At 43.0% G+C, this 26,065-nt stretch overlaps 1 protein-coding gene across 1 annotated transcript; it reads right to left on the reverse strand.

The window, feature by feature from the left end:
- Positions 1–1,763: 1,763 nt before the first annotated feature.
- LOC129327390 (tripartite motif-containing protein 29-like) lies at positions 1,764–24,484 on the reverse strand. The gene is made up of 9 exons (XM_054976006.1): positions 23,832–24,484; positions 16,371–16,466; positions 13,665–13,898; positions 13,552–13,574; positions 11,664–11,800; positions 10,291–10,321; positions 7,911–7,942; positions 7,279–7,347; positions 1,764–6,595 (listed from the first exon to the last, which is right to left on the reverse strand). Exons 1-9 carry the CDS (start codon positions 24,120–24,122, stop codon positions 6,552–6,554), a joined length of 957 nt encoding a protein of 318 aa, XP_054831981.1. The 5' UTR covers positions 24,123–24,484; the 3' UTR covers positions 1,764–6,551.
- Between the last annotated feature and the right edge of the window lie 1,581 nt (positions 24,485–26,065).

The following is a 26,065-nucleotide window of genomic DNA, read 5'->3' on the forward strand; positions in this document are numbered from 1 at the left end:
CTTGAAACTAAATTCATTATTCTCAGACAAGCTGTGATTCACAAACAAGTTTTGCCTGTTTTCATGCTAGGGTCATGTCAAGTGTTTTGCCTCTATGTAACTATGCCTGTAGGAAGCCTCAACGTCACTTAGGTGGCAAATCCTGGGCAGTAGCATTTCAGATGGTAGTTGGGAGCTCATATGGTGGTATAGTATAGTGGTTAAGAAAATGGATTGTGATCTGAGAGGTAACTAGTTCACATTTCAACACATGCTCATTAGGTGCCTGAGATAAGCCATTCTTGTCTCAGATGTTTGTTGGGAAGGCAGAGATCTTGAAGGATATTGTATTTCCCACTTCTGATGGAGTTTGTCTGACCCTTGTAGACTTGGTTAAGATCCAAGGAGTTATACTGGATACCGCACCACCCATACCCCAAACCCCACCTTCTCCAGGCTCTACCCCCAAGTCTCTAGGAATTTCTGAACATAAGTGTTGGCAACTCTAGGCCCAGGAAATCCAGCAGTGTAGTATTGTGGAAGATAGTAGTAGGTAGAAGGAATCAGCAGTTGGCTGCATTAGGGTTGCTATCTATGGGTTGGGAAATTCCTGGAGATTTGGGGGCGGCGCCTGAGGTGGGTAGAGGAGGGACTTCAGTGGGATATGATCCAAATCAGCCATTTTCTCTAGTTCTCTCTGTAGTCTGAAGACTAAGTGTACTTTAAGAAGATCTCTAGGCCTCACCTGGAAGTTGGCAACCTTACGGTACTGCATCCACACATCCTGCACAGTGTGTATATGCTAGCTCCAGCTACTCGGGGAAGTTTTAGGAGGGATCAGTGATTCCCCAGAGTGGTTTTTTGGCAAGGCCTCTGGCTATAGTGTTCCCAGGCTTCCTGCTTGGCAGGAGACCTCCCACCAATTACCTCCATTGCCTGCTGCTGCTTGGAGCAGTCGAGGGAGAAAAATAAAATAAAAATGCTGGTGTCCTCCACTCTGGCACATCACTTCTAGGTTGTGCTGTGGGTAGCTTGAGGAATCGCCATAGTGTTTCTGGCCATTCCTACAGCTACCCACTGTCTCTCCTGGGTTGTATCTCTCACTAGTTGCCAGGCTTGGCCTAAGAAGTAGGATTGCCAATTTCCAGGTGTTTTTATCACATTCACTAGCTATGTTGCAGATATCCCCACCTCCACTTCAGCAATGAAGAGCTGAACCTGAAGTGCTGAGAAAATGTGAGATCCTCAGAACAATGCACTGGCTTGATGAAATGTGTCTGGATCACCTGTAATGAATAATATTTGTGAACTTATTATGCAAAAACACTTTCCCTGAAAAGTCTCAATGATTCTTTGGTTCTAAGGTTTTTGGACTGCATTCATATGGAATTATTGGAAAATATTAATGAAGTGCGAAAGAAAAGTAGCACAAAAAAACACTGATCGAAAGCTGTCACAATACAATAAGACATTGTAGATGGTTTTGTTTCCCTCGAACCTGTTGTAGGCAGGAAGCAGAAAGAGGTGTGCCAGGGCAACTAACCGTGTGTTCAATTTTCCCATCGTTTGGGATCCCGGAAGCATACTCTTTCACATATTTCTGAGCTGTCAGGTTGTGTGCCAGTAGAATATTTGCTATGTATCATGGGTGGATGAAGCTATGTGGCAATACAACAAATACGCTCTGCTGTATTGCAAAACTCAGTTTGACCCCAGAAATGTCACACTGGGTGATTGTGGTTGTTTATTATTCTGCCACAGCCTGAAAGTTGAAAATAATGACACACACACAAAATATACAAACATAAAAATGAATTTGATTAAATAAAGCATCCAAAGCACACAAAATTGAAAGTAGAAAAAATTCCAGAAGTAACGGTAGTATAATGCCTTTTTATTAGGACTAACCAAAATCTCACAAACTGATGTGCTAACTTTCAGGTTCTTCAGTATCCTTTATTAGGCTGGAGGGTTGCCCAGCCTGGCAACCAGCAGGAAGAGGGGTGGCAGCAGGAGAAAAATAAATAAAAATAAGGCTGGTTGCTGGCAGATCACTTCTTGGGTACATCCTGGAAGTGACTCTGGGAAGCTCTAGTAATTGCAGAACTTTATGGTAAAATACTATTGTTTTACCATAGAGTTTCTGGCAATTCCTACAACTACCTCTATAAATTTACAGGTTGTAACCTGGAAGTGATGTGCTGACAACTCGACTACAGCCTTGTTTTTATTTATTTTTCTTTTGCTACTGCTCAAAATAGCAGCAGGCAACAGAGAAAATTACCTGGAGATTGCTTGCTACAAACAGGTAAATGGTAAGCCTCAAGAAAATAAAGTGGAGGAGAAAAAGAATTTCAAATCAAGATAGAGGGAGCTTCTCTAAGCTGCAGCACATAGTCTTAAAATGAAAAATAGGATGTGTTGCATTAGGGTTGTCAACTCCAGGGTGAGAAATTTGTGGAGACTTGGGGCAGGGTTCAGGGAGTGGAGGGAGCTCAGGAGGATATAATGTCATAGTGCCCACCCTCCAAAACAGTCATTTTCTCCAAGGACTTTGTTGTCTGGAGATCAGTTGGAATTCTGGAAGATCTCCAGGCCCCAGCAGGTTGGCAATCCTGTATTACAGTCTTAACTGTACTGCATCCAAGTAAGTACTCCCACACACTGGGTAATTCTGCAACATATCTCTTTAATAGTTCATACATGCTCAGTTTGAAGCACATTTTTACCTGGGATATTCCTACAAACCCATTTCAGAGCTACAGCAGCATAATTTCCAAAAGTAATTAATAGAGGCAGGAAATAACCAGCAGTGTTTGGTACTAGAATGACTAGGGCCATGGCAAAGACGTTCTGGGCACCAGACATATCCTCATCAAAAGATATAAGAGCTGAACAAGGAGTTGATGTGTTTTGATTCATGGACAGTGTTTGATTTAGGGTACAGTTATATTTATTTATCATTTAAAATATTCCTATCTTGTCTTATCTCCTTGGACTCAAAGTGGTGAACAATGCAGCGATCAAGCTGCAAAGACATAATAATAATCCAGTTAACAAAATGAAAACCCATTAAATTACACAGTTTGCCAATGTAAAAACATTCAGACTTAAAACACACAAGAGTTAAAATACACAGGATCACAGCAAAACCTGCTGGAACAATTTACCCTCTACCAAATGCCTTTGGATGCAGGACTGTCTCACACGCCATCCTGAATATAGCCAGTAAAGGTGCTCTCCTCACAGAATCACAGAGTTGGAAGGGGCCATACAGACCTTCTCGTCCAACCCCCTGCCCAATGCTGGATAAGGGGACGTTGGTCTGTTTTTTCCAATGCTGGATGAGCCTAAAGCATCCCTGACAAATATTCATCCAGCCTCTTCTTGAAAACTGCCCATGAAGGGAAGCTCATCACCTCCCTAGGCAGCTGAGTCCACCTTTGAACTACTTGACCGTGAAATAGTTTTTCCTAATATCCAGCCGGTACCTTTCATCATCTCTTGCAGATTGTTCCAGAGGAATGGGCCCACCACCTTACAAGCCTGTGACTTTGTTGTAGCCATATGGACTCCTAAGGGAGGGCACCTTAAAGAGGAGAATGTTTGAAGCATGGAACTAACACAGGGGAGTATACTAGGAGATGCGGTTCAATAAGTATGAGGGCCTTAGGCCGTGAAGGGCTTTAAAGGTAATAACTAACACTTTGAGTTTGGCCTGGAAGCAAATAGGTAGCCAGGGCAGTTGACACTGTGTGGAGGAGTTATGTGTTCCAAGCGGTTGACCCCTGAGAGGTATCTTGCTGCCCCATTTATACCAATTTGTTTTTTTCATAGGTTGACGTATCTCCAATCTTGAAAGACGTGTTTTGTTAGGAAGCTATTCAGCCATGTATTTTAATCTTCATTTTAAACAAATAGTGTTTAGTGACTATTTTAAAGCTTTTATTCATGTCAAATGTCTTTCACATGGCTGCCAAAAGGCCTGGAGAAAAAGACATTGTGCCCTTTTAATACACGCTTAACGTGTGGAAATGGGCATCTGAAGCTTTTCATGGCATGGAGGTAAATCACATCACCTGGTTAAAATATATCATTACGCCTTTATTAAAAAGACAGGATATTTTTTTTCTCCAGGCAGTTGGCAACCCTAAGGGCATTAACACACTCTGTCTAATGGCAGATTTCAGAGTAGCAGCCATGTTAGTTCATTGCAGCGAAACCAAGAAAAGAGTCTTATTGTATCTTAAAGATTAATAGTGAGCTTTAGTCCACAAAGGCTTATGCCACAATAAATCTAGCCTTTATGATGCCATCATACTAACCCTCTTGAGGGACTTTCCCCAAAGGCTAAAAATTAAATAAATGATAGCTGATATCCTGAACTGGGAACATGACCCACCATTTGGATTACCAACACTACCTTTCTGACTGCTGGTAACAAAATATAAAGGAGCCCCATGGCGCAGAGTGGTAAGCTGCAGTACTGCAGCCCAAACTCTGCTCACAATCTGAGTTTGATCCTGGCGGAAGCCGGGTTCAGGTAGCCGGCTCAAGGCTGACTCAGTCTTCCATCCTTCCAAGGTCAGTAAAATGAGTACCCAGGTTCCTGGTGGCAAAGTGTAGATGCCTGGGGAAGGCAGTGGCAAACCACCCTGTAACAAAAGGTCTGCCAAGAAAACGTCGTGATGTGAAGTCCTCCCCATGGGTCAGTAATGACTCAGTGCTTGCTCAGGGGACTACTTTTACCTTTTAACAAAATATAGAGAAGCCTCTTTCCCAGTTTCACCTAATAAAAGAGTCCAGAAGTTTAAGTTTCCTGGCAAAGTCTCATGGCTCTCCTGCTAGGATTACCAACAGGCCTGCAGGAAAAGGCCCTGCCCCTTTAAGAGAGTCTGACTGTGTGGAAATAGGTCGCTGAAACTTTCAAGTTTGTTTATTTACTTATTTATTAGATTAACAGTAACATCACCAGGTCAATAAAAGTCCATTAAGCTTCTGTGAAAGGGGCAGGACTCTTTCCCTCCAGGCATTTGGCAACCTCATCTCCTGCTCCAGGGCAAAATGAATACTCGCCTTAAAACAGAAATAAACCCTATCAAGGAAAGTTTACTTGCAGTCAGTGGCTGGAGCCATGACAATACAAATGGACTTTCTTTCTTAGGGAAAACAATAACATCAGCAGCTCTGGACTGGTTCAATGAACTATATTTTAAGCTGCAGATAAAAATGAACCCACTAGATCTCCAATAAGTGCCTTCTCTTTTAGCAGCTTTAACTGTGCTAATCACCATCTAAACATTTATTCCTACCATCCAAGATTGGCTTAATTAAGCAGGAGTGATGCTTGCAAGGCTATGGCTTCTGTCTGATTTGTTTCAAGTGCAAAAATTAAACAAAAAGAAACAACCATCGCTTGTAGCTGTTCATGCTGTTAAGCAAATCAACATGCCTGTATTTGTTATAAACATTTGCTTACAAAGAGGGCTGCCAAACAGAATTTAAGGAGAGTTGTACAACACATTATCACAGAGTTTACAGTCCTATGAAGAAAATGTTTTGACAGCTTGGTACAAAAGATTAAGATAGGCTATTTATAGTATGTAGCGCCATGTTTCATGGCTCCATTATTTTTACACATATCAAAGTACAGTCTGCAAGAAGCGAAAGCAAATCAGGCATTTTTCAAATCAAAAACAATCATGAGGGGAGAATTGGACAGCCTTTGGAAACACTAAACCCAGCATGTAGGCGTGAGTGAGCTGAGGCACCAGTTCCACTTGTAGTGCCCATTTTCTGGTTTGAAAGACATCTAAGCACTCCACTAGACTTCATTCACAATTCAATTCCACCATGATTGTTTTTGGAATAGAATACACTTTGTTTACCGATAGCTAATATGTTACTGTAAACAACATCTAATAATAATAATAACAACATTTGATTTATATACCACCTTTCAGGATGACTTAACACCCACTCAGAGTGGATTACAAAGTATGTTATCATTATATGCCAGTTTGGTGTAGTGGTTAAGAGCGCGGGACTCTAATCTGGAGAGCCGGGTTTGATTCCCCACTCCTCCACTTGAAGCCAGCTGGGTGACCTTGGGCTGGTCACGGCTCGCTAAAGTTGTGGGGATAATAATGGCATACTTTGTAAACCGCTCTGAGTGGGCATTAAGTTGTCCTGAAGGGCGGTATATAAATCGAATGTTGTTGTTGTTATTATCCCCACAACCTGTGAGGAGGGTGGGGGTGAGAGAGATCCTAGAAGCTGTGACTGACCCAAGGTCACCCAGCTGGCTACAAGTGGAGAAGTGGGGAATCAAACCGGGTTCTCCAGAATACACCACTGCTTAGCTGCAAATAACAGCCTACTGTTAAATGTAACGGCAGTGTTGTTCCCAACATGGTGATTCCAATGTACCACTCAAACACCTGGTTAGTATCCATTTTCCTGAAATTCCAGCCTGGAAAAAAAAAAGCTGTGAATTGAGTGCACACCAGAATAGGTTGGCGTTCCCATGAAGCAATCCTAAAACAAGGATCTTCTGACTGCAAGAGACAGATTCAGGGATCTTGTTCCATGTTCCCAAATGTCAAATGAGCAGCAGCTTAGAAGAAGAAGAAAATCCATTTTTAATCAACTCCTTTTAACTTGTTCTTTATCAAAGCATATTCAAACAACACAATGTCAACATTTTCCTTATTCTATGAAAGTAAAATCTTCAGCTTATGTTGACTGGCTTCTATCTATTAATGCAAGGGTAGGGAGAAGGTGATATGGTTTATTGGTGAACCACTTGCCAATTTCTGGTGGACTACATAAGGTCTGTGGGTTGCTGAAACACTTGTAATGAATGCTGATCTAGGTGGACTTCCATCTTCCCCCGCATGGCACTTTCATTCTTCATCAAGAGTGCATGCACACCACCACTCAATATGAATCAGTTATGCCTTAACTATTCAGAGATGTGAGAGGGCTCTGTGTGGTCCTGAACAGATAAATGGCATACTAGACCCAGCTAAATTCCAGGTGTAAACTTATTCACAGAGATCACTTTAGGAGATATCAAGGAGAGGAGACAAAATTCTAAGTGTCTACATTGATGGATTGAACACTGCCGCTACGGCCACAAAACCCAAGCAACTTGGGTTGCCAACATACAGTTTCAAAAATCCTTTATCTTGAATTTCTGGCTCCAAAAATCCCGTAAAAATTCTGAAATAGTTGGGCGCTACAGAAGAAAAACAGAACACTTTTAAAAAAAATTTCTTCTTATTTCTATCTGCATACCTGAATTTGTTCCGGACAGTTTCCTAGTCTGTGGTGATGGAGGTGATGGAAAGACTTCACAAACAACATCTGATTGAAAGAAAAGGAATAATTAATATAATGTACTCATCCTTAGTGGTGAACAATGAACTGTACAACCCCATTAATGTGCAGCTATTCAACTAACACATATGCAGCTCAAACACATACATGTTTTACACTTAAGTCAATGGGACTTAACAGTCAAGTAAGTTTGCATTGGAATGCAGCCTAAGTATGATCTGGATGAATTGCACATCCACGCAAAATACACCAGCCTTGCTCCAAATAATAACAAACATTTAAAATAACCCTGTTCATAGAGTGGGTATATGACCTATAAATACATGTTAGAACTGGGACTCTTATTCATGTTTCCAACTCCAATAAAAAAAAATTTAAAGGAAGATTTAACATGAGAAAAAGGCCTTGGACTTCTCAGGGTTCATAAAGTGGATAAAGCAGCAAATTGATTGTCAACAGCAGATCAATCAATAAGTGATACATGAATTGGCTAACAACAAATCTTTAGCTTGGTGATCTTTCAGCAACAAAACTATTATATAATGAACAATTTTTGAAGAAATTATAGTAGTGACATGTTAAATACTTGCCATCAAGTGAGAATTCAGCTGCTGGAATTGCCCTATGTGTGGAATGATAATGCTATCAGTTCACAGTAAAAATGTAGCAAGTAAACAATCACAAACACATAATGAAAACTCTTAGAAAGCATAGAAATCATGATACTACACACCTTCTGTTTGTTTATTTCCTAACTTGCTGCGCAGATTGCGTAAAGGAGGCAGTTGGACTACTTAGTTCTGACAAAAGGACTTCAATAACTGAGATAAAAAGGCGAACATTATCTGTTATACTTTAAAAGGGCCATTAAGGCTGAAATCCCAAGCACTCTTACCAAGGAGTAAGCCTCAGTGAACACAATTGGACTTACTGATGAGTAAAGATGGTTAGGATTGCACTGTAAGTTAATCATCACTTCTTTGCTCAATGAGGGCCGATTCAGTACTCAGACATTATCTGTCCAATACTCTGTCACTATGGTATCTTATGAATATATGCCTGTGTGATCCAAATCAAATGCCAGAGACAAAATTTTCATATCACAGTGCTTTGCAAGGAGTAGACTCTCACATTCAGTTGTACACCATCAAAGCCGTGTGCAGAGTTGTAGGTCAGCATTTCTCAAGCTGAGGTCCAGTGACCACTGGTGGTCTGTGAGGGTGTTCTAAGGGGGTCTTATGAGTCCTTGAGCCATAAGCTCTGTCTGTTTCAAAGGTGGGAGATGAACTGCCTTTCCCCTCTAGACAGTTGCCACCTAGACAGTTACCATCATCAGTAGTTACCCAGCTTCACAATCACCTCACAAAACCACCCCCTGTTAATTGGTTGCTTGGAATCAAGAGCTCTGCCCTAGGAACACAAATTGGTTAAGTGGCACCAAGATGGTACAGTCCTGATGCAGTCATCATAGTTACTCCCAGTATTGAACTGTTTTTTGCTCTACTTTCCAATGCAAGGATTTCAGCATAGAAATACCACTGTGTACTCACAGACAATAATAAACCATGAAAAGGTACTGGTATCAGAACACACATTTTCAGAACAGGCCAACTAGTACCCCTCAGGAACATTGTAGATTGGGGAAATTGCATGCGGGGAGGAGGGAGGTTTAAAAACTCTGTCACAGTATACTGAGAGCTCCATCCACAGAATCCATATAGCCGATAGCTCCATCCATCCTCTGGTTTTTTGGGTTTTTTTTTGCATACTTAAACTCTAAGTTGTGGTCCTGTAGAATCAGGTGCCTTTTGAGCTCTGACCTTATAGGCCATGTACAGATGCTAAAAGCATTTTTTTCTTAAATTTGCTTTCGATGCACAACTGATAAGGTTCATAGGCGGCAGTCCTAAGAACACTTTCCTGTGAGTAAGTTTCATGGAATAAAATGGGTCTTATGAATATTTCTGCTTAGGGTTGCTTTCTTACTGCATTGTTTGGAGGGTGTGAGAAGGGGCATCTATAGGACGTATGTGTCTTGCCACATGCACTTTGCAAAGGGTCTGCCTAATGCATGCTAGTGAGGGCTTGGGCATTGACAATTTTTAAAAAAGTAACTGTGCATCCTCAGGTTGCTAGGTTGAGAACAGCTATTCATTTGCATAGGCATTGGGAGCTTGGAGGGAGTAGGACTTGCCTTTTCTGCATGCATAAAAAAGAATGACATTGAACAACTTTTGTAGATCATTGGTAAACAAGTTAAAAAGTAGGATTTGAGTCCAGCAGCCTCTTAGAGACCAATAAGATTTTTGGAATGTAAGCTTTCAACAGTCAGAGCTCTTGAAATCTGAAGACCACCTGAAGAAGGGCGCTCTGACTCTCAAAAGCTTCTACCCTGAAAATGTTGTTGGTCTCTATGGTGCCTCTGGACTCAAATCCTGCTGTTCTACTGCAGACCAACACAGCTACTCACCTACAGTTAAATAGCATGTTTCTCATTACAGAATATTCCATTTAAAAAACCCCAAATATATCTTTCTTAATGTTTTCTATCTCAGAAGCTGTTCCATGAAGGATGGTTTACAATGAAGGCTACTGAATGTTACATTTATTTCAGCTGTAAAGTGTCTTCCTTCCAAACTCAGAATAATTCTGCCCTGTTCATGGCATTTATTGTATTGTTTAATGCATCTCTGTGAATTCATCTCTCTTCTGGGGACATTACAGATGGTAATCATTCTTCAGGTTTCTCCTGGAAATAAGAGTTCAGTTGCTGGATTTCCCCAACATCATCTTTCATGAAAAAAAACAACAACCACAAATGATATTTGTGGCTTCTTCACAGCATTCGTGTCCTCCTTAAGGACACCTTTCCCATACTATCACATTTCCTAAACATAACAAGAGACTGACACCAAATATAATCTCAGATATGAGTTAAGCATGCAAAGACAAAGGTAGAAAGGTGTTTACCTGCACCATTGCGTTTGGTTAATGATTTTACCTACAAAGATCAAGAAAACAGGATATCGCTACTGATCCATTCAAAAACACAACTGTAATACAGAGTACAATGTTGCATGAATGATGCTGCCAGATCATCAGACACTGCGATTCAGTGAGAAAAATACACTTGTAGGCTTCCACAAGCATGTCAGACATGGCATGCTGTTTGGAAGTAGTGAGCCATGATACCAAGGAGAGAAAAGAAATGCTGGGGGGCTGGGAAGACTTCACACTGCTGCCCTGCCTGTGGAATTGCCCTCATTCTTGACGTTCACCTGGCTCCTTCTGTGAATTTGGGTGCTGGATGAAAACCTTGTTTCTTTTGTTTTGAGTCATATTGTTACTGTTACATGATGGTGCCTGGTTTCCTCCTGGGTGGATTCGTTTCTTACATTTTTTGATCTTGAAATTGCTGCGAGATGTCCTTGGTCTTCAGATCTAAATGCAACTATGGCTGTTTCCACACGTCTTTAAAATAGTGTGATACTCACAGAAGGCTGCCGGCTTCCTCGTGTGATTTTTGATGCCATCCATTTACAAAACACCACGCCATGATCACTGCTGGAAAACAGACGGTGTCAAAAATCATGCGAGGAAGACGGCAGCCTTCTGTGAGTGATGCGCTATTTTAAAGATGTGTATATTTACTGTGCAGTCCTATGCACACCAAAATCAATGGATTTAAGCTGGAGTAACTCTGCATAGGTTTGTACAGTTAATTGGCTTTAATTTTAACTAAGTTAATGGTTTTCCAAACTTTTAGAGATATAAAGTGTCAAAAAAGTGACAGTGAAGGAATGGAAATCTACCACATAAGGCCCTTCCTAATTGTATTTCAGGCCAGTTTAGGTCCATTGCAAAGTGCATTTCCGTAGGTTCTATTGTATGTATGAGTTAGCAAACAGACATTATGGCAGGGGCCCATGTGCATCTTGTGTAAAATGGGACAGGGTCTCTTTTCAGCAGAGAATGAACCTTGCCTTCTATTCTGACTTAACCGCATGGTGCACCATGATTTGAAGCCTTCTGCTCCTAGCCCAACTGTGTTGCGAGAAGTGATCCTGGCCAGGAGCAAACACACTTGAACACAGTGAGGTAAAGGGCAGGAGGAAGCAGCTGAGCTCCCCTCACCCACTTGTTCCATTTTCTTTATATGTCAATGGGTGGATGCATTCAGCTGGCCACATGTGCCAAAAGCCCACAGTAAGCAGCTCTAATGTACCTAAAAGTGTTTGCTACTAGTCCTGAATGTTGAACATTCGCCATGGTATATGTACTTTAAATGGCACCGTTTCCTCTTTTGGGTGCTGTGATACATATGGCAAAGTAAATGCACTTACCATGTACTACTTGCATCAGGTTATCTAGGTTGGAGAGGTATGCTTCTGTGTGGCTTCTGACATCCTGAATAACTGACTCATCCAGATGTACTGTTAACACTTCAACACTCTCATTGCTGGAATTCTGTTTCTTAATCCTAGCATGCACACACAACCAGGCCATTCGATCGATTAATCAGTAGATCATAAGTAATCCTACAATTAGTCAGTCATAAAAATTTGCTGTTTATGCAAGTATAAAGTGTGGGTAGAAGAGGATCATGTGTGGCATAACCAAGCATTATAATGGTATTATTGTTCACACTATTATTCATTATGGCAATCATTGTTATGGTAGAGACGTGACTAAGACATTGGCCTGCATCCTTGAAATAGAACACTCATGTCCTTAAAAGAGAGGAATCAGATGCTTAAACTGGAGAAAAATGTCCTGTGTCCCTCAAATAGAGGCTTAATGTGCGGAAATGGGCAGGTGAAGCTTTTCATGAATGGGCAGGAAATAACATCACCTGGTAAATAACATCCCATTATGCCTCTATTAAAGGGACAGGACATCTCCCCTCCAGGCTGCTGGCATCCTTGCACTTAAAGCAGCCAGCTAAGCCCTCTAGTCCAAAATCCCAAATCAAGGCAGGTGGTTCCTATTTATTCTTACATTTTTGGGAAGAGATGCAAAGAACTCAAACCTACATGCCTTAAGAGCCAAAATCTGTCCATGATAACGCTTTGCTAGCAAAAGGGTTTTATTGTGTGGAAAACAGAACTGGTGGGGTTCCAACTTCTTTGCTAAAGGAAAATGGACCACATGCTAGATTAATAGTGATGACTGTAATCTTGGGAACACTCCTGAGGCTGTAGCTTAGCCTTAGGAAAGCCTTTGGAATTAGGCCAGCCAGTTTGCAACCTAGCAATCCGCACTATGTGTTCCAGCCTCGATTTCTCCTGCCTTTCCTGCCCCAAGCTTGCTGTTGCCATTTACTGCCCTCCAATACCTGCTGTAAGGAACAGAACTCCATGGAGGGTTGCCAACTGCCTGCAGGAAAAAGAATATCCTGCCCCTTTATTAAAGATTTAAGAGGATGTTATTTGCCACCATGCCGTGAAAAACTTCACCTGCACATTTCCACACATTAAGCCTCTACTAACGAGACAGGACATTTTTTTCACCAAGCCTATAGACAACCTTAACTCCAGATAGTCTAGCTGCACAGTAAGAGAAAGAAAAGGGTACACGCCAGGGCAGGCAAGGGACAGATAGGAGGAACTCTGGCTGCCTCTGCATTGGGGAATTTTAAAAAGTAGTCATTTAAAGGTGAAACATTCCAGGTTACAATCTGGCAAGCCTAGTTGCAGTTAGGGTTGTCCTACCACTTTAAAATGTCCTGCCCCTTTAATAGAGGTTTAATAGCATCCCTTTAAGCTTCTATTAAGAGACAGGGCATTTTTCTCCAGGCAATCGGCAACCTTAGTTGCAATCCCTTACCGTAAGTGGCCAGCTTCTAGTAAAATGAATGACTTTTGCATGCCAAAAACCATAGCAGGTGCAAAATTAACTTTAAATAATGAATTACAATGTCAACACACAAAAAATAAAACCCTATCACCATACAAAACACGTGCCAGACAACGGGTACATAATAAATCCATATAAATTAAACAAAGCACTTGTTCTTTCAAGGGTAAAAGTATATAAATAAATCAAGCTGGAGTAATTAGGCTAATACTTCCAGATGCTGATTACCAGGCAGGAGCAAAACCAGCCCAGACGCCCTGGTGCCAGCCTCCACATTACATGACTCTGATTAGTGGGCTGTCATAAGAAGGCATCCACGACTGGTGAAATCTGTGCACCCTGCAAACAACAGGGAGGCTGTGGCGTGGAATTTACCTCTCTTGGGCCAGCTGAAAATCCTAAAGAATGACAGAAAAGTCGTTGTGATTGCAAAACTGAGAAAAGGAAACATCTAATAAATCAGAGCAGTAAAGTAACTAACTATTTACCTTGAGGAAGCGGAAAGCATCCGCTTGTTTGGTCAGCATCTGCAGCTCCTGAAGGCCGTGGAGAGCGGCATCCCTCTTTCCTTCCGCTTTCTTTTTCAGTGCAAAGATATCAGCCAGCTGCTTCTCCTCATTGGACTGAATATCACCCAGGATCTGCTTCTCTTTTTGATTCACTTGGGACTTGATCTCCTGGAAGAGCTTTGACAGCTGAACTGTCAAGCTTTTCTTGTTGTACTGAAAGGAAATATTTAGAGCAGCTAAGTGGATGAACAACCTGGGATGTGGAGTTCTGCGCATGGAACTCCAGATGTGTCATTCAGCCCTACAAAGCAGCAAGGGGGCATACCTGGACTGGGCCATGAATCTGGGACAAGTGATTTTAACTCTATCACCCCAGTGCTATTTTGCCAGTTAAAGCGCTAGGACTTTCCAAAGGCTTTTACCAATGTACCTCACCAAAGATTGCTGGGTAAGCTTAGCAGTCACGGGATGAGAAGATGGGTCCTCTTAATGGATTAAGAAAGGGAAATGGAGTAAGGAAAGGGATTGAAAACAAAATGGCCAGTATCATAATGCTCTTGTATAGATCTGTGGTGCGGCCTCATATGGAATAGTGTATGCAGTTCATGTCAACATGGAAAAAGCATCTGGGAGACATATTTGATTACAGAAACTACATGGAGGAAAGTGTCAAGCCCTTCTTCCTCCATGCCAAGCAGCATTCAGATCAGATCCACTGCAGCTGCTGTGTGTGTGTGTGTGGGGGGGGGGGAATTACACAGCTAGAGCTTCATTCATAGAACTGCAGCATCACAGATCGGTTGTCCTTAGGACATAAAGTTCGAACTACTTAAACAATAATCTTCCCTGGAGATAAGGTGCTGGCTCCATGATCACATTCCCTCCTCATCTACATAGCTCCCTATGAAACACATCATTTTAAAAAGTGGTAGTGATTAATCAATAGACTTCAAAAATGATTTCAGAACAGAATAGTTGAAACAACAGGCCACTCTGTTTATAGCTCTCTATTTTCGCTTTGTTGTTAGTCAAAAAAGCATTTTCAAATCATTACAAAACATTGTCACTTCAGTCATATTGTGGCAGCTGCCCCCCGCTCTCCCCCAAGCGAATAATTCAAGAAGCCAACAGTGTACTAGAACTTGTTACCTCCCTGCTGGGCTGGCCCTTCAGTGACCCTTAGATTCCAGATCCTAATGAACCAGGGTTGCTTACCCACAAACGTTTCCCAGAGCAGAACCACAAGTGACAAAAGGCACAGGTTGGACACTTGTCAGCTTCCCTCAAGTTTTGATGGGAAATGTAGGCAGCTTGGCAGAATGTTGGACAAGTGACAGTTGAAAAGTCCATTGGACAGCAGACAGAGAGCCAAGCTGCAAGACTAGGATGCCTACATTTCCCATCAAAACTTGAGGGAAGCTGACAGGTGTCCATCTGTGCCTTTTGTCACTTGTAGTTCCGCTCCCATTCAGAGTTTTACTGGACTTCAGTCAGACCATGTTCATGCACAATGACTGGGAACCGCTGCCTGAATTCCCTTTGGCTTCTTTTGCAAGGGGCTTCTCTCAGCCCTGCAGTTCCTGAGCAAAAAGAGCACTGGAAGAGAAGCAGTAGCCTACAGGGCCAGTTTCATCAATCAGCTCTGTTACTAGTCTGAAGAACAGTTGCTCTGGACTAGTACGAAGTGGTGCCTTGAAGGCCCCCTAGTGTTCGTGGTTGTAAATACTCTCTCACTGACTATTTACTTGTGATTGTCCCTATTTGTTGGTTCTTGCCCTTAGTAAAAATGTTCCTTTCCCAACTTTAGGGGAGGTTTAGAAGATACCTTTTAAAAATGGGTTAGTATACATACATGTGTGTTAGATTTGCCATTGTTGACTTTTCATCCCTTCCCCTGAGTCTCTAGAGAATAAATTTTTTAATGGGCAGAGAATATCAGATGTTGCTGAATGTGTTTGAGTTACAGATGCTGTATAAAAATAAATACAATCAGATCCATTGTGAGATTAAACATTCTACAGTTCTTTTTAAAAAAGAAAACTGTTACAGTTTGCTGAGACCACAGACACTTTTTGAGAAGTGGTAATCAAGTTGGGGAGGGGCTGATGCTCAGGCAGTGATCTTGGGTGGATCTGTTTTCATCTGTGAAATGTTAGAGAGAGATATAAAAGAAACAAGATCATAGTTTATCCTAAAGTCCATTGTATGTTTTCTCCTGCTCCAACTGCATTGTTTTCTACTTTTGTCATTTCATTTCCTGCACTGTTTATGACAAGAATGATGTCTTTTTGTTTCCGAGTTGTTTTTCTAACTTTTGTCATCCTAGTCCTCTTGCGTTATTTATTGAATATCTTATGCTCTCTGATTACATTTTTGTATCACACAATCCACCTTGAGTCTTATAAAAAAGGTGGGCTATAAACAAGTAAACAACTTTGCACAGAGAGTTTCTGGACCGTGTTATAGGAACTGCTCCTTTCCATTTAAACAGAAGTCTAATTCTTGATTGAACTTGGACATCAGTTATACTGTCAGCATTCTATTGCAATAATTGGTAAAAATTTAATGAGCTACCTGGTCAGAGAGGAACAGGTGGGATGCTGGAAGGCAATGCAGATCAGAGAAACTTAATTTATTTCTGCAGGTATTTGAATAAGGTTATTGGTATCATGTTAGCACACAAACCTTTATCTGATCTTCACTCTTCTGAAGATGCATGAGGACCTTATTCACAGCATTTTTGTTTTCTTGTATTGATTTCATAGTCAGTGAGAGAATTACCTGAATAAAAGAAAAAAATTACATAAAATAACAGAAAAACAGCTGAACTGCGAACTTCAACACCAAGTTAGTCAGCTGCAGCTGCTGATTGCAGCTATTTTTATTTTGTACAGCTGAGAGTTAGAAGCACAGTGTGGTGGGTTTTCCTCCCAAGTCTTCTTGGGTCATTGTGTGTTCTATAGAATATCGAAAAGGAAATATTAATGGTGGTCTTTTTTTCCAACAGCAAGTAAAAACTATGTTACAAAATTGCTCACTTTCTCAGGGTCACCAGGAAGTGACATCATCACGCAACCTTGAGAGCGCGTGCACTTTGCACTGGGCCGATTTGGGGCCCAAATCAGCCTAGTGCAAAGCACAGGAGTACTTTCGGGATGGCATGATGATGTCATTCCTGTGAGTGATTTTGTTGCACTGCCCTGGGAGCATGCCCAGGAGGCTTGTCCCCCCCTCTTCCCCCACCAGCCAGGTGAGTGGTGGCGGGGGGCAGAGGGGGGATTCCCAGCCCTCACTGGGGTAATGGCAACCCTTGCACCCCTGCCACCAGACATAGCCAGCCATCCCGCCCACCTGTCTGGTGGGTGGGGGAGACATCCAGGAACAAGAGAGGCAGGCTGGCAGGTGCTGTGATCACATCATTCCTGGCATAACCAGAAAGCAACAGGACATGTTAGGGCTTATTTTTAAAGAATTGGCCCTTACCACAACCCATTGCTTCCAAGTTGCACTGGAAATGACCTAATCACTAGTGGACACAGGCACACATGTGCACTTTGCGTGGAAGCACACATAGGGAAACTGGCAATCCTGGTCTTCTTTCAAAAGCTCAAAATAAAGAGGTTTTCAATACAAGTATCCCTCTGTATCCCTCAATATTTTCTCTTTCCCTTTCCCGGCTGACCCATGCCATCTCCCCTTTTCCTACTTCCCTTCTTCTCACCCATCAGCCAACCTACTTTATCTGTTCCACCGTCTTCAGCTTTCTCTCCTTCCTTCCTACTGGCAGCCTCTCCCCAGGAAAAGTCTTGCTGAATTGTGAGGCAGGCATGATCACTGGGCCCAGTTGCGTGGTAGCTACTAGTGTCAGGCTAGGGTCTCCCGGTGGTGGCAGGATATCCCCTGCACCTACTCTCCACCCCTGCTACCACTCATATGGCCAGTGGGTGGGAAGGGGGGAATAGGCTTCTGCGTGATGACATCAGTTCCCAGGAGTGACATCATTGCACCACTTGGAAGTAGGGTTGCCAGGCCCTCTCAACCTCCTGGTGGGGGTACTGGCTCCTTGCACTTACCTGTGGTGGTGGGAGGTACATGTGCGCGAAGCGTGCGGGTGCTCCTGCAAGCGCGATGATGTCACTTCTGGAGCATGCCCACACTCACAGGGGCTCAGATTGGGGCTGCTGCGGAGTGCGGGAGTGCTCCTGCCCTCCACAGCGGCCCCAAACACACCCGTTTTGGCCAAAATCGGGCTCGTTTCAGTGCAGATCAGGCCCGTTTTGAGCCTCCATGGAGCACGGTCCTGATTTGGGCCAAAACGGGCACATTTTGGGCCACTTTGGAGGGCAGGAGCACTCCCACGCTCCACAGTGGCCCCAATCTGGGCCAAAATGGGCCTGATCCAGGCAGCTGCTGCGCACGGGAGCCCGTAGTGCCACAGGGGACTGTGCATGGAAGGTGCACCCCCCCCCGCTGGCCAGGTAAGTTGGAGTGGGGGGCGGGGGCAGGGGATCCCCCACCCCCGCTGGGGGTCTAGCATCCCTACTTGGAAGTGTGCACGTGAAGACACATTAAAAGGTGAGTATCACTCCCCCCCCCTCCTGCCAGGAAGATAAGGGGATCTGGCAACCCTATGCCTGGCTCAACTGCATGGTGGCAACTAACTCCAGGCTGAACCAAGTCATCTGGGTAGTGAGTCTCAATGGTTGCCACTGTGCCTGTCCCCAGCAAGTCTTCCTCCATCAAGGGACATGACTGGGCAGGGGAAAAGAATACTTTCAAGGGCTGTTTTGTCCAAGAATATCTCCCCCCCGCCAATGGCTTTGCTTTATAGAAACCATGTCTTGGAAGGCTTATCAATATAGTTCTGGTTTCCTAGCAACTTCCCAAATGGTGACTGAGAGCTCAGTGGTCATTCTTTTGTTAAAGCTACAGGCGTTGTTGCTATTATTTTGGGCACAATTCCTTTTTTTTTTAAGTCAGATTTTTCTGCAAACTTGGATCTGACTTCAGGTTTGTAGGGAATTCCCCCCTACTTGTTTCTAGTTCCATTTTTATTATCTATTAATCCACAAACTACTGTCTGCTTCGATTAGAAATCTAATTATATTTTATAGATAGATGAATTAGTTGATTGTTTTATCAATTAAGAGGCTAAAATAGATCAAACAATTCCTTGATTGATAGCCTTAAAAATAATGCAGGTACCTTCACACGTCATTGATAGGGTTTATTTACTTGTAACTCTCTTTATTACAAGTCCTATAATATTTGATATATTTTGGTGCTAGTAAAAAAAAAGTTCCTGGGCCAATAATTATGTGACTATTTCACAACACGGGTTATTGTGAACTTTGTCTCTTCAAATAGCTTCCTTGATACTGTATTGACATCGATGTGTGTCACTGCTATGCTGTGAAAATAGAATAGGATGGGAACACTTCTGCACACTTTGTGTCCTTGTTGAGCTTGGAGTTGTTAGAATAGAAAGGCAAGATTTGGTCTAGTAGCACCTTAAAGACCAACTGGATTTCGAGGGTATGAATGAACTTTTGAGAGTCAAGTTATCTGAGCAATGGAGTTGCAACAAAGACTGTATCTAATCAGTAAGGAACTGGAACTGCAGCTTCTGGTCAGAGAACAAAAGGAGGAATTATAGCTGTTTCTAGGGTTTCCTGGTCCCCAAGACATGAAAGTGGGGGGTGGGGGGAGGTTTTGTGTGGGGGGTTGACAAAAGGACTTACATCACGTGTACTATGGAGCACTTCCATGTTGTGCCAGGAATGATGTCATTCTTGGGGCAATGTGGAACCAATGTGTCACATGTGGGGCTGATTTGGTAAAAATCGGGCCCAAACGTTAGACTGGGGGCTGATTTTTCCCTGCATGTGACTGATCACTTTTGTGGTGCTCTGGAGTGCAAGGGAGCACGCTGCAGGGTTCCTAGGCCCGTGAAGGCTGGGAGTGAGGGAACCAAGTGGGGGAACCCTAACTGTTGCCTGTTTGTTTTACAATTGCTTGCAATAAAGGCTGAATTGTGAAGCTAGGCCTGTTTTCTTTGAATGATCCATTAAAACAAAGTAGGATCCTAGTAGCTTGCCTTGACGGAAGAATGTGCATGCTTGATTTCAAAGGCACAATACTACAAGACAGGGCTTTTTTTCAGCTGGAACGCGGGGGAACGGAGTTCCGGAACCTCTTGAAAATGATCACATGGTTGGTGGCCCCACCCCCTGATCTCCAGACAGAGGGGAGTTTAGACTGCCCTCCGCGCCGCTCCAGCTGGCAATCTAAACTCCCCTCTGTCTGGAGATCAGGGGGTGGGGCCACCGGCCATGTGATCATTTTCGCCAAGGGTCATTTAAACTTTAAAAAACTCCCCCCTTGTTCCAGCTGACCCAAAGTGACGTCATTGTGCGGTCATGAGTTCCACCACTGAGTTCTACCACCTCTTTTCCCAGAAAAAAAGCCCTGCTACAAGAGGTAATCATGGTGGGCTGACTAATCATTTGCTTACTTACTGGGAATGGAGTTCCAAAGAGTTTAACAGGCTTTGCTTCCAAGTAAGTGTGCCAGCACACCCATCAGGAAGACACAGCTTGAGTAAACATGCACAGGATCAGACTGCAACTTGCCCATACTGCAAACAAGGGACTGAGTCACACAACTCGCTTTTGCTGGATTGTGCTATTAGGGTTTAAAGGGCATGGAGATAGTGCCAGGATGTTGCCTGGGACGGGCTGTTCAATGAAATAGGTAACAGAGTTTGTTCACCTTGCTTGTCATGCTCAGGATGGAAGAAAGATCAATTAGAGTCAGGTTCTGGGAACTTGTTACACTCTTTCACAATTTCTGGGTGTGCGTTTGTATCACTGTAAGCAAAGGTGCATCTGGAAAGCACAGAGGCAACCCTATGCTTTATACGGAGCCAGTCTGTTGGTCTAGCAAGGTCGGTGTTATCTACTGTTGCTGGACCAACAGCCTGACTCGGTATAAAACATGGGGTTGCCAACCTCCAGATGGGGCCTGGTGATTTCCTAGAATTACACCTCATCTCCAGGCAACAGAGATCAGCTCAACTGGCATTAAAAGGCTCAGGCAGTAGGTGCTGCGCAAGAGCAGTCCTTGAGACCCTGAAGGGATTGAATATGGGACCTTCTGCACGCAGACCAATCTCTACCACCGAGCCACAGCCCTACCTTGCCCTTCCTCATCTCTTCAAACACACCAGGCCATTTTCTCCTAGCTGGTTTCTTTCACGTCCTGGTAATATGGCTAGTAGACAGGGTGGGGGTAAGGGGTAAAGCACAGGATGGAATAAAGGTTCAGCACAGCCTTCTCCTTCCCCCGTCTGCCCCTGCGATGTCTAGTTTTACCTTCAGGCTCCCCATACTGAGCTGGGCTTGGATCCCTAAGCCTTGCTTTGCTGGTGCTGCCTTGCAGGGATAATGCTCCACTGTGGACCACGGTCCTTCAGCACCAGGACCTTCTACGCATGCAAGACCAGCATCTTTCATCGCGCTGTGCTGTGCAGTGTGTGTGGGGGGGATCTTTGAAATTTTCTCCAGTCTTAGGGCCAAACTTGATTTGATGAGGATCACAGATATTGGTCAGTTTGGAAAAAGAAAATTTTGTGCACGCACCACGATCATTTGGATCAGAATATAATTCTTTAGACTCGACTTCATTTTGCTAATTGAAATCATGCTCCTTGCATTTTTATTACTAATTTAAAGGACATGTATTTTGTTCCCTTTTAAAACACGAAGAACAACAAAGGATCAAGCCTGTTTTAATTAGCAAAACTGAGCAGGGGTTGAAGAGTTTATCTCCTCCTCTGCAAAACTAATCTGAATTTGAGTTGTTCATCCTATTTACTTTTTACAGCTGGACAAAAAGACCTGCAACCTTCATTCCACCTGTTTTGCCCCTTAAAGACATCGCAGGTGCAGCTCTCCAAGGAAACTGGGTAGACTCCCCCCTCCCCCCTTGTCGTATTAAGAGACTAGGTTGCCAACAACCTGGGGAAAAGTTGTTCCCCTTTAATAGAGATTGAATGGGCTGTTATTTACCAGGTGGTGTTATTTACTCTGAGAAGCTTCAGCGGCTCATTTCCGCTCATTAAGCCTCTATTAAAGGGACAGGGCATTTTTTATATTGTTGCTGGGATTGGAAAAGTTCACCTGCTGGAATTTTGATTTTCTGCAGCTGTTAAAGGCACAGGACCCCTATCCTCCAAAAGTACTGGAAATCCTGGGCTGGTGTGGCAAATGCATCCCAGGCTTGGAGGCTGTGACTGAACAAGATGAGGATCAAGGACAGGAAAAAAGGAGGAATTGAATCAGGGGCTTGCTGAGATTTTCTGGTCTGGAGTCTGCTGCTGGATGGATTTGGCAGCTGTGTAGGTTTAGGGGTTAATTGAAACTATGTAGTCTTTGAAAGTGGCTGCAGTTGTGTAATTAGCTTGTATTGTGTAGAAATCCCTAGAAGCATGTGGGACAATAATGATGGACAATGTGCAGTGTGGCTGGAGAGGCAAAGACCTGCATGCCACTAACTGGATGGTGTAGGTGCATGTGGAATCAAGTGTTGCTGTACAAGTGGTCAGAGTGCCTTTTAAGGCACAAATAATATTGCAAGAGGAGAAAAGGGGCAAAAAAATCTTCCCTATCTAGAGGCTGGAAAGCAGAAAGGGCTCCCTCAGTTCTTCTCATATTGAACTTGGTCTCATGCCTATCAATAAGGCAGGAAAACAAGGCCATTCGTAGGCAGATAGGGGATTCTGCAACTTCTGAATAGGAAAAAAATAGCTTATAGTTTTAAATTATTACTTTTCCCCAACGGCCTGATAAACAATGAGTGTGCTCGTTGCTTCCAGGTAGTTGAGGACAGTTTAGAATCAGTTGTGTGTGTGTGTTCATGTGTGTATGTCTTTTAAAAGTTGGGGGGAAAGAAGGAGGAGAAATTAGCCAGCTTGAATTCCTCATCGCTTATAGCCTCAAGGCCCTGATTCTAGTTCCACCCTTAAGTCCAGAATGCTCTAATCTTTTTATTTATTAATGGGTAATTAGCTTTGAAAGGCTCAAGTGCTTTGTAGCAATAGAAATCCTGAGGGGATTAATTAGGATTGTAGAAAAAGGACTTCTTGCAGTAATTCATTCTTCCCTTTGCACACACACACCCCAACCAAAGCCAGGGTTCTTGTAGCCCCCACTAGCTTATAGTACTATAGAAAGTGTGTGTATAAATTGGATGCCCAATTTAATTCTCACCCTCATCCCTTCCCACACACACACACACAGCATGGGGAGGAAGAAATTTTAAAATGTCCCCTTTCTGCTCTATGCTGCTATGGTTTAGAGTTATATGAGCAGCTTCCTGGCTCATTTGCGGGCACTACACAGCAATTCTGTCATAGTGCTAAACTTCTGAGGTTCAAGGCTACTCATTTAATCTCAGATCTCAGCAATCTTGTACTATTTCCTCAAGCAAGGAAATTTCCCAATTAATTATCACCACCATACAGGATTCCTCACAAGGTTCAACTTGTTGATGTTGGACTATACAGAACTGGTTTTGCTTGTATAAATTATGTCTCATGCACCATCACAGGTGGGAAACCAAGTATTACTTGTCACTTCCCTTGCCTTGCTAGTTATCAGGTTTAAAAGTTATGTAGTAAGGCAATTTGGTGATCTGTTTTCTTCAATGCTTTTGAGGACCTTTTTCTTTGCACCCATACTCTGACCCCAGTTGACATTAAAAATATGGCTTTATAAAACTTACATTGAACTGAAAACTCAGGAGAACTTAACTAGTGTCCTGCAGGATCAGACCAGTGGTTCATCTAGTCCAGCATTATAGCACCTAACCAGTAGCCCTTGAGGGTCAACAAGTAGGGCATAGAAGCCAAGGCGGATTCCTAGCACTCTTATTCAGAGGTCTGTTGCCTCTTGATGCCGAGGTTCCCTTTAGTCACCATGGTCAGCAACCATTGATGAACCTCTCCTCTATGAATCCACCAAACTCCTCCTCCCCCTTTAAAGCTGCCTATGCTTACAGCCATCATTACATTTATCCACTGGCAGCGAATCCGCCAATTTACTCTCTTCAGAATATGCCATGTCCAGATGAGTTAAAACTCCTTACCCTCTGCTTGTCATGTTCCTCCTTCAGAGCGACAATGCTGTGGCCCTTGTGGGAACCTACACTGGAGCACATCGCACAAACACATGCCAGGTCATCTTGACAGTAGCAGTCCAGCATTTTTGCATGTTCTCTACATCTTCTCTCCTCCGGGTAGCCACCAGCATTGGGAGTCACCAAAGAAAGATCCTTCTGGGCATTCTTAGAACAGTGTTTGCTCAAAGATGCCTCCTTGTTTAGACAGACCTTCTCTGCTGATTGAGGCTTCCCCAGGGAAAAATCACAGGGATTCATGCCCTCCTTTCTGGCAGACCTTACCTTTGTATTTTCAAGGAGGATTTTCCTTCTGATGATGCAGCAAGAAAGCTTTACTATATAGCAGAACTGTCTATGAGTAACCTGAGCTGAACCTTGAACATGGAGCAGGAGGTACTGTCCTTGGACTGTTGCTCTGGATTCAGTGTGTTTCGAGCACACTCCTTGCAGAAATTGCAGCCATAGCTCAGGGACACGGGATTAGTTCACATGTCAGCTAGTTCAAGTTCCCTTGCTGTGTCCAAAATCTGTGCAGAGTAGATAAGCTCCAGTCTGACTGAAAGGAAAGTAGTAGGCTTGGCTGCTTTGATGTATAGATTAGAATCTAATGCCAGCTTCACTGATGCATGACCAGTAGAGGCAGTCCTTGGGTCCTTTATCTGCTATGGCAGATGCTGTTTTCTCTCTAAGTCCAATGCGTAGCTGTGTTAGTCTATTGCAGACAAAAGATTGCATGCAAATGTCACAACAAACTGTCATTTAATTCTGGCTCAGAATACCGATTTATAAGCCAAAAATTTTTTTGTGGTGCAGGCATTAAAAAAAAGTGGTTTCACTTCACTAAGTATATGAGCTGTGTGCAATGGCAGAGAGAGGGGGAGCATGGGAGACACATCAGTGTTGCAGGCTAATCCTCTTCGTAACGAGCCATGGTTTGTCATGCTATCTGAATGCTGCCAGAGAGCCTTATGGCACCGTAAAAACAGGTACACAGTGCACGCTGTCTGTGAGGCAGATGCCTGGTGGTAATTCAGTTGGCAGATGCTGAAGGTAAAGGCTGAAGCCATTACAAGGGGTGGCCAGAAGGATGGTCACTCCAAATGATCGCTAGCTATCCTTCATCACTGCATTATTGGCTGAATGTTACATTTGATATGTTTTGCCATTTTGATAAACATTTCTCCCATTGTTACAATTAACTGAGGACACAATTTCCCTACATATTGTATTTTGCCCTTATCCGTTTTTGTAGTACACGAGTGTGGATATTTATGACTTAATGTGTAGAATACAATCCTTTGTATACTTTCAGTGCTGTTTGGATATTCTCTCTCTAGTATACGAGTACTTCTGTTTTTTTGCTGCTATAGAGGTCAGTCTTTTTTACATAAAGCTGATGCCACAATAAAGTTTTTGGTCTACAAGATGCCTGTCTGTCTATTTACATTTCATGGCATCTTTTCCCTATGCAGCTCAGGGCAATAGGCGTCACCCTTTCAATCCTCACAACCATGAGAAATAGGTTAGGCTGAGATATGGCGATATATCCAATTTTATGAATGAACTTCAAAACCAAGTGGGTATTTAATCCTGGGGCTCTTCAATTCAAGTCTAACACTATTAGAATGATGACCACATATATCCATATATTCATATACTTTCCCCACTATTTGGTCGTCTCCTACAATGATATCACAAATGCAAAAAATGATTCAGTTTGCATAAAGGAAAAGTGAAGGATATTGGAGTCAAAACAGTGGAACTGTGAAATATGGTAACATCCTTGACAGTCACCGCATTCCCACAATCTGTTTTGAGCACTTAAGCTCCACTGCACACATGGAGTTTCCCCATTTGTTTCTATGGAGGGAGTATGGACAGTCATTTGCTCATGCCGATCCCATTTATTTGCAACCCATGCATGCACAAGATCTCCAAGATTTGCATAATGTGTCCCTATCTGCCTTCTCACTTCTTCAGTGGATGGAATAAGAACATTCATTTGTACCTGCAGATTGGTCTCTCCTATATATGTCCAGCGATCTGTACAAGTGGTCTGTGTACCTCTAATCTCATATATTGTTAGGGACTTTAGTCTTTCAACTAAGTCCATGAGTTCTTTGGCAACCAGGCTTGTTGGCTGAACCAAATTACACGCAGTTCTTCTGACATGTATAGTTTTACATGATTAAGTCCTAAGA

The sequence above is a fragment of the Eublepharis macularius genome, chromosome 4 (assembly GCF_028583425.1).
Source record: "Eublepharis macularius isolate TG4126 chromosome 4, MPM_Emac_v1.0, whole genome shotgun sequence".
Classification (NCBI taxonomy): domain Eukaryota; kingdom Metazoa; phylum Chordata; class Lepidosauria; order Squamata; family Eublepharidae; genus Eublepharis; species Eublepharis macularius.

Bases quoted from the DNA above. Each gene is read 5' to 3' on its own strand.
- LOC129327390 (XM_054976006.1), bottom strand. From the start codon at position 24,122: ATGAATCCCTGTGATTTTTCCCTGGGGAAGCCTCAATCAGCAGAGAAG. The intron at 13,899-16,370 runs GTTTGTGTGCTA...ATTTCCTTTCAG, and splicing joins AGAGTGAAGATCAGATAAAG to TACAACAAGAAAAGCTTGAC. The intron at 7,943-10,290 runs GTAAACACCTTT...TTCCACACATAG, and splicing joins AACCAAACGCAATGGTGCAG to GGCAATTCCAGCAGCTGAAT.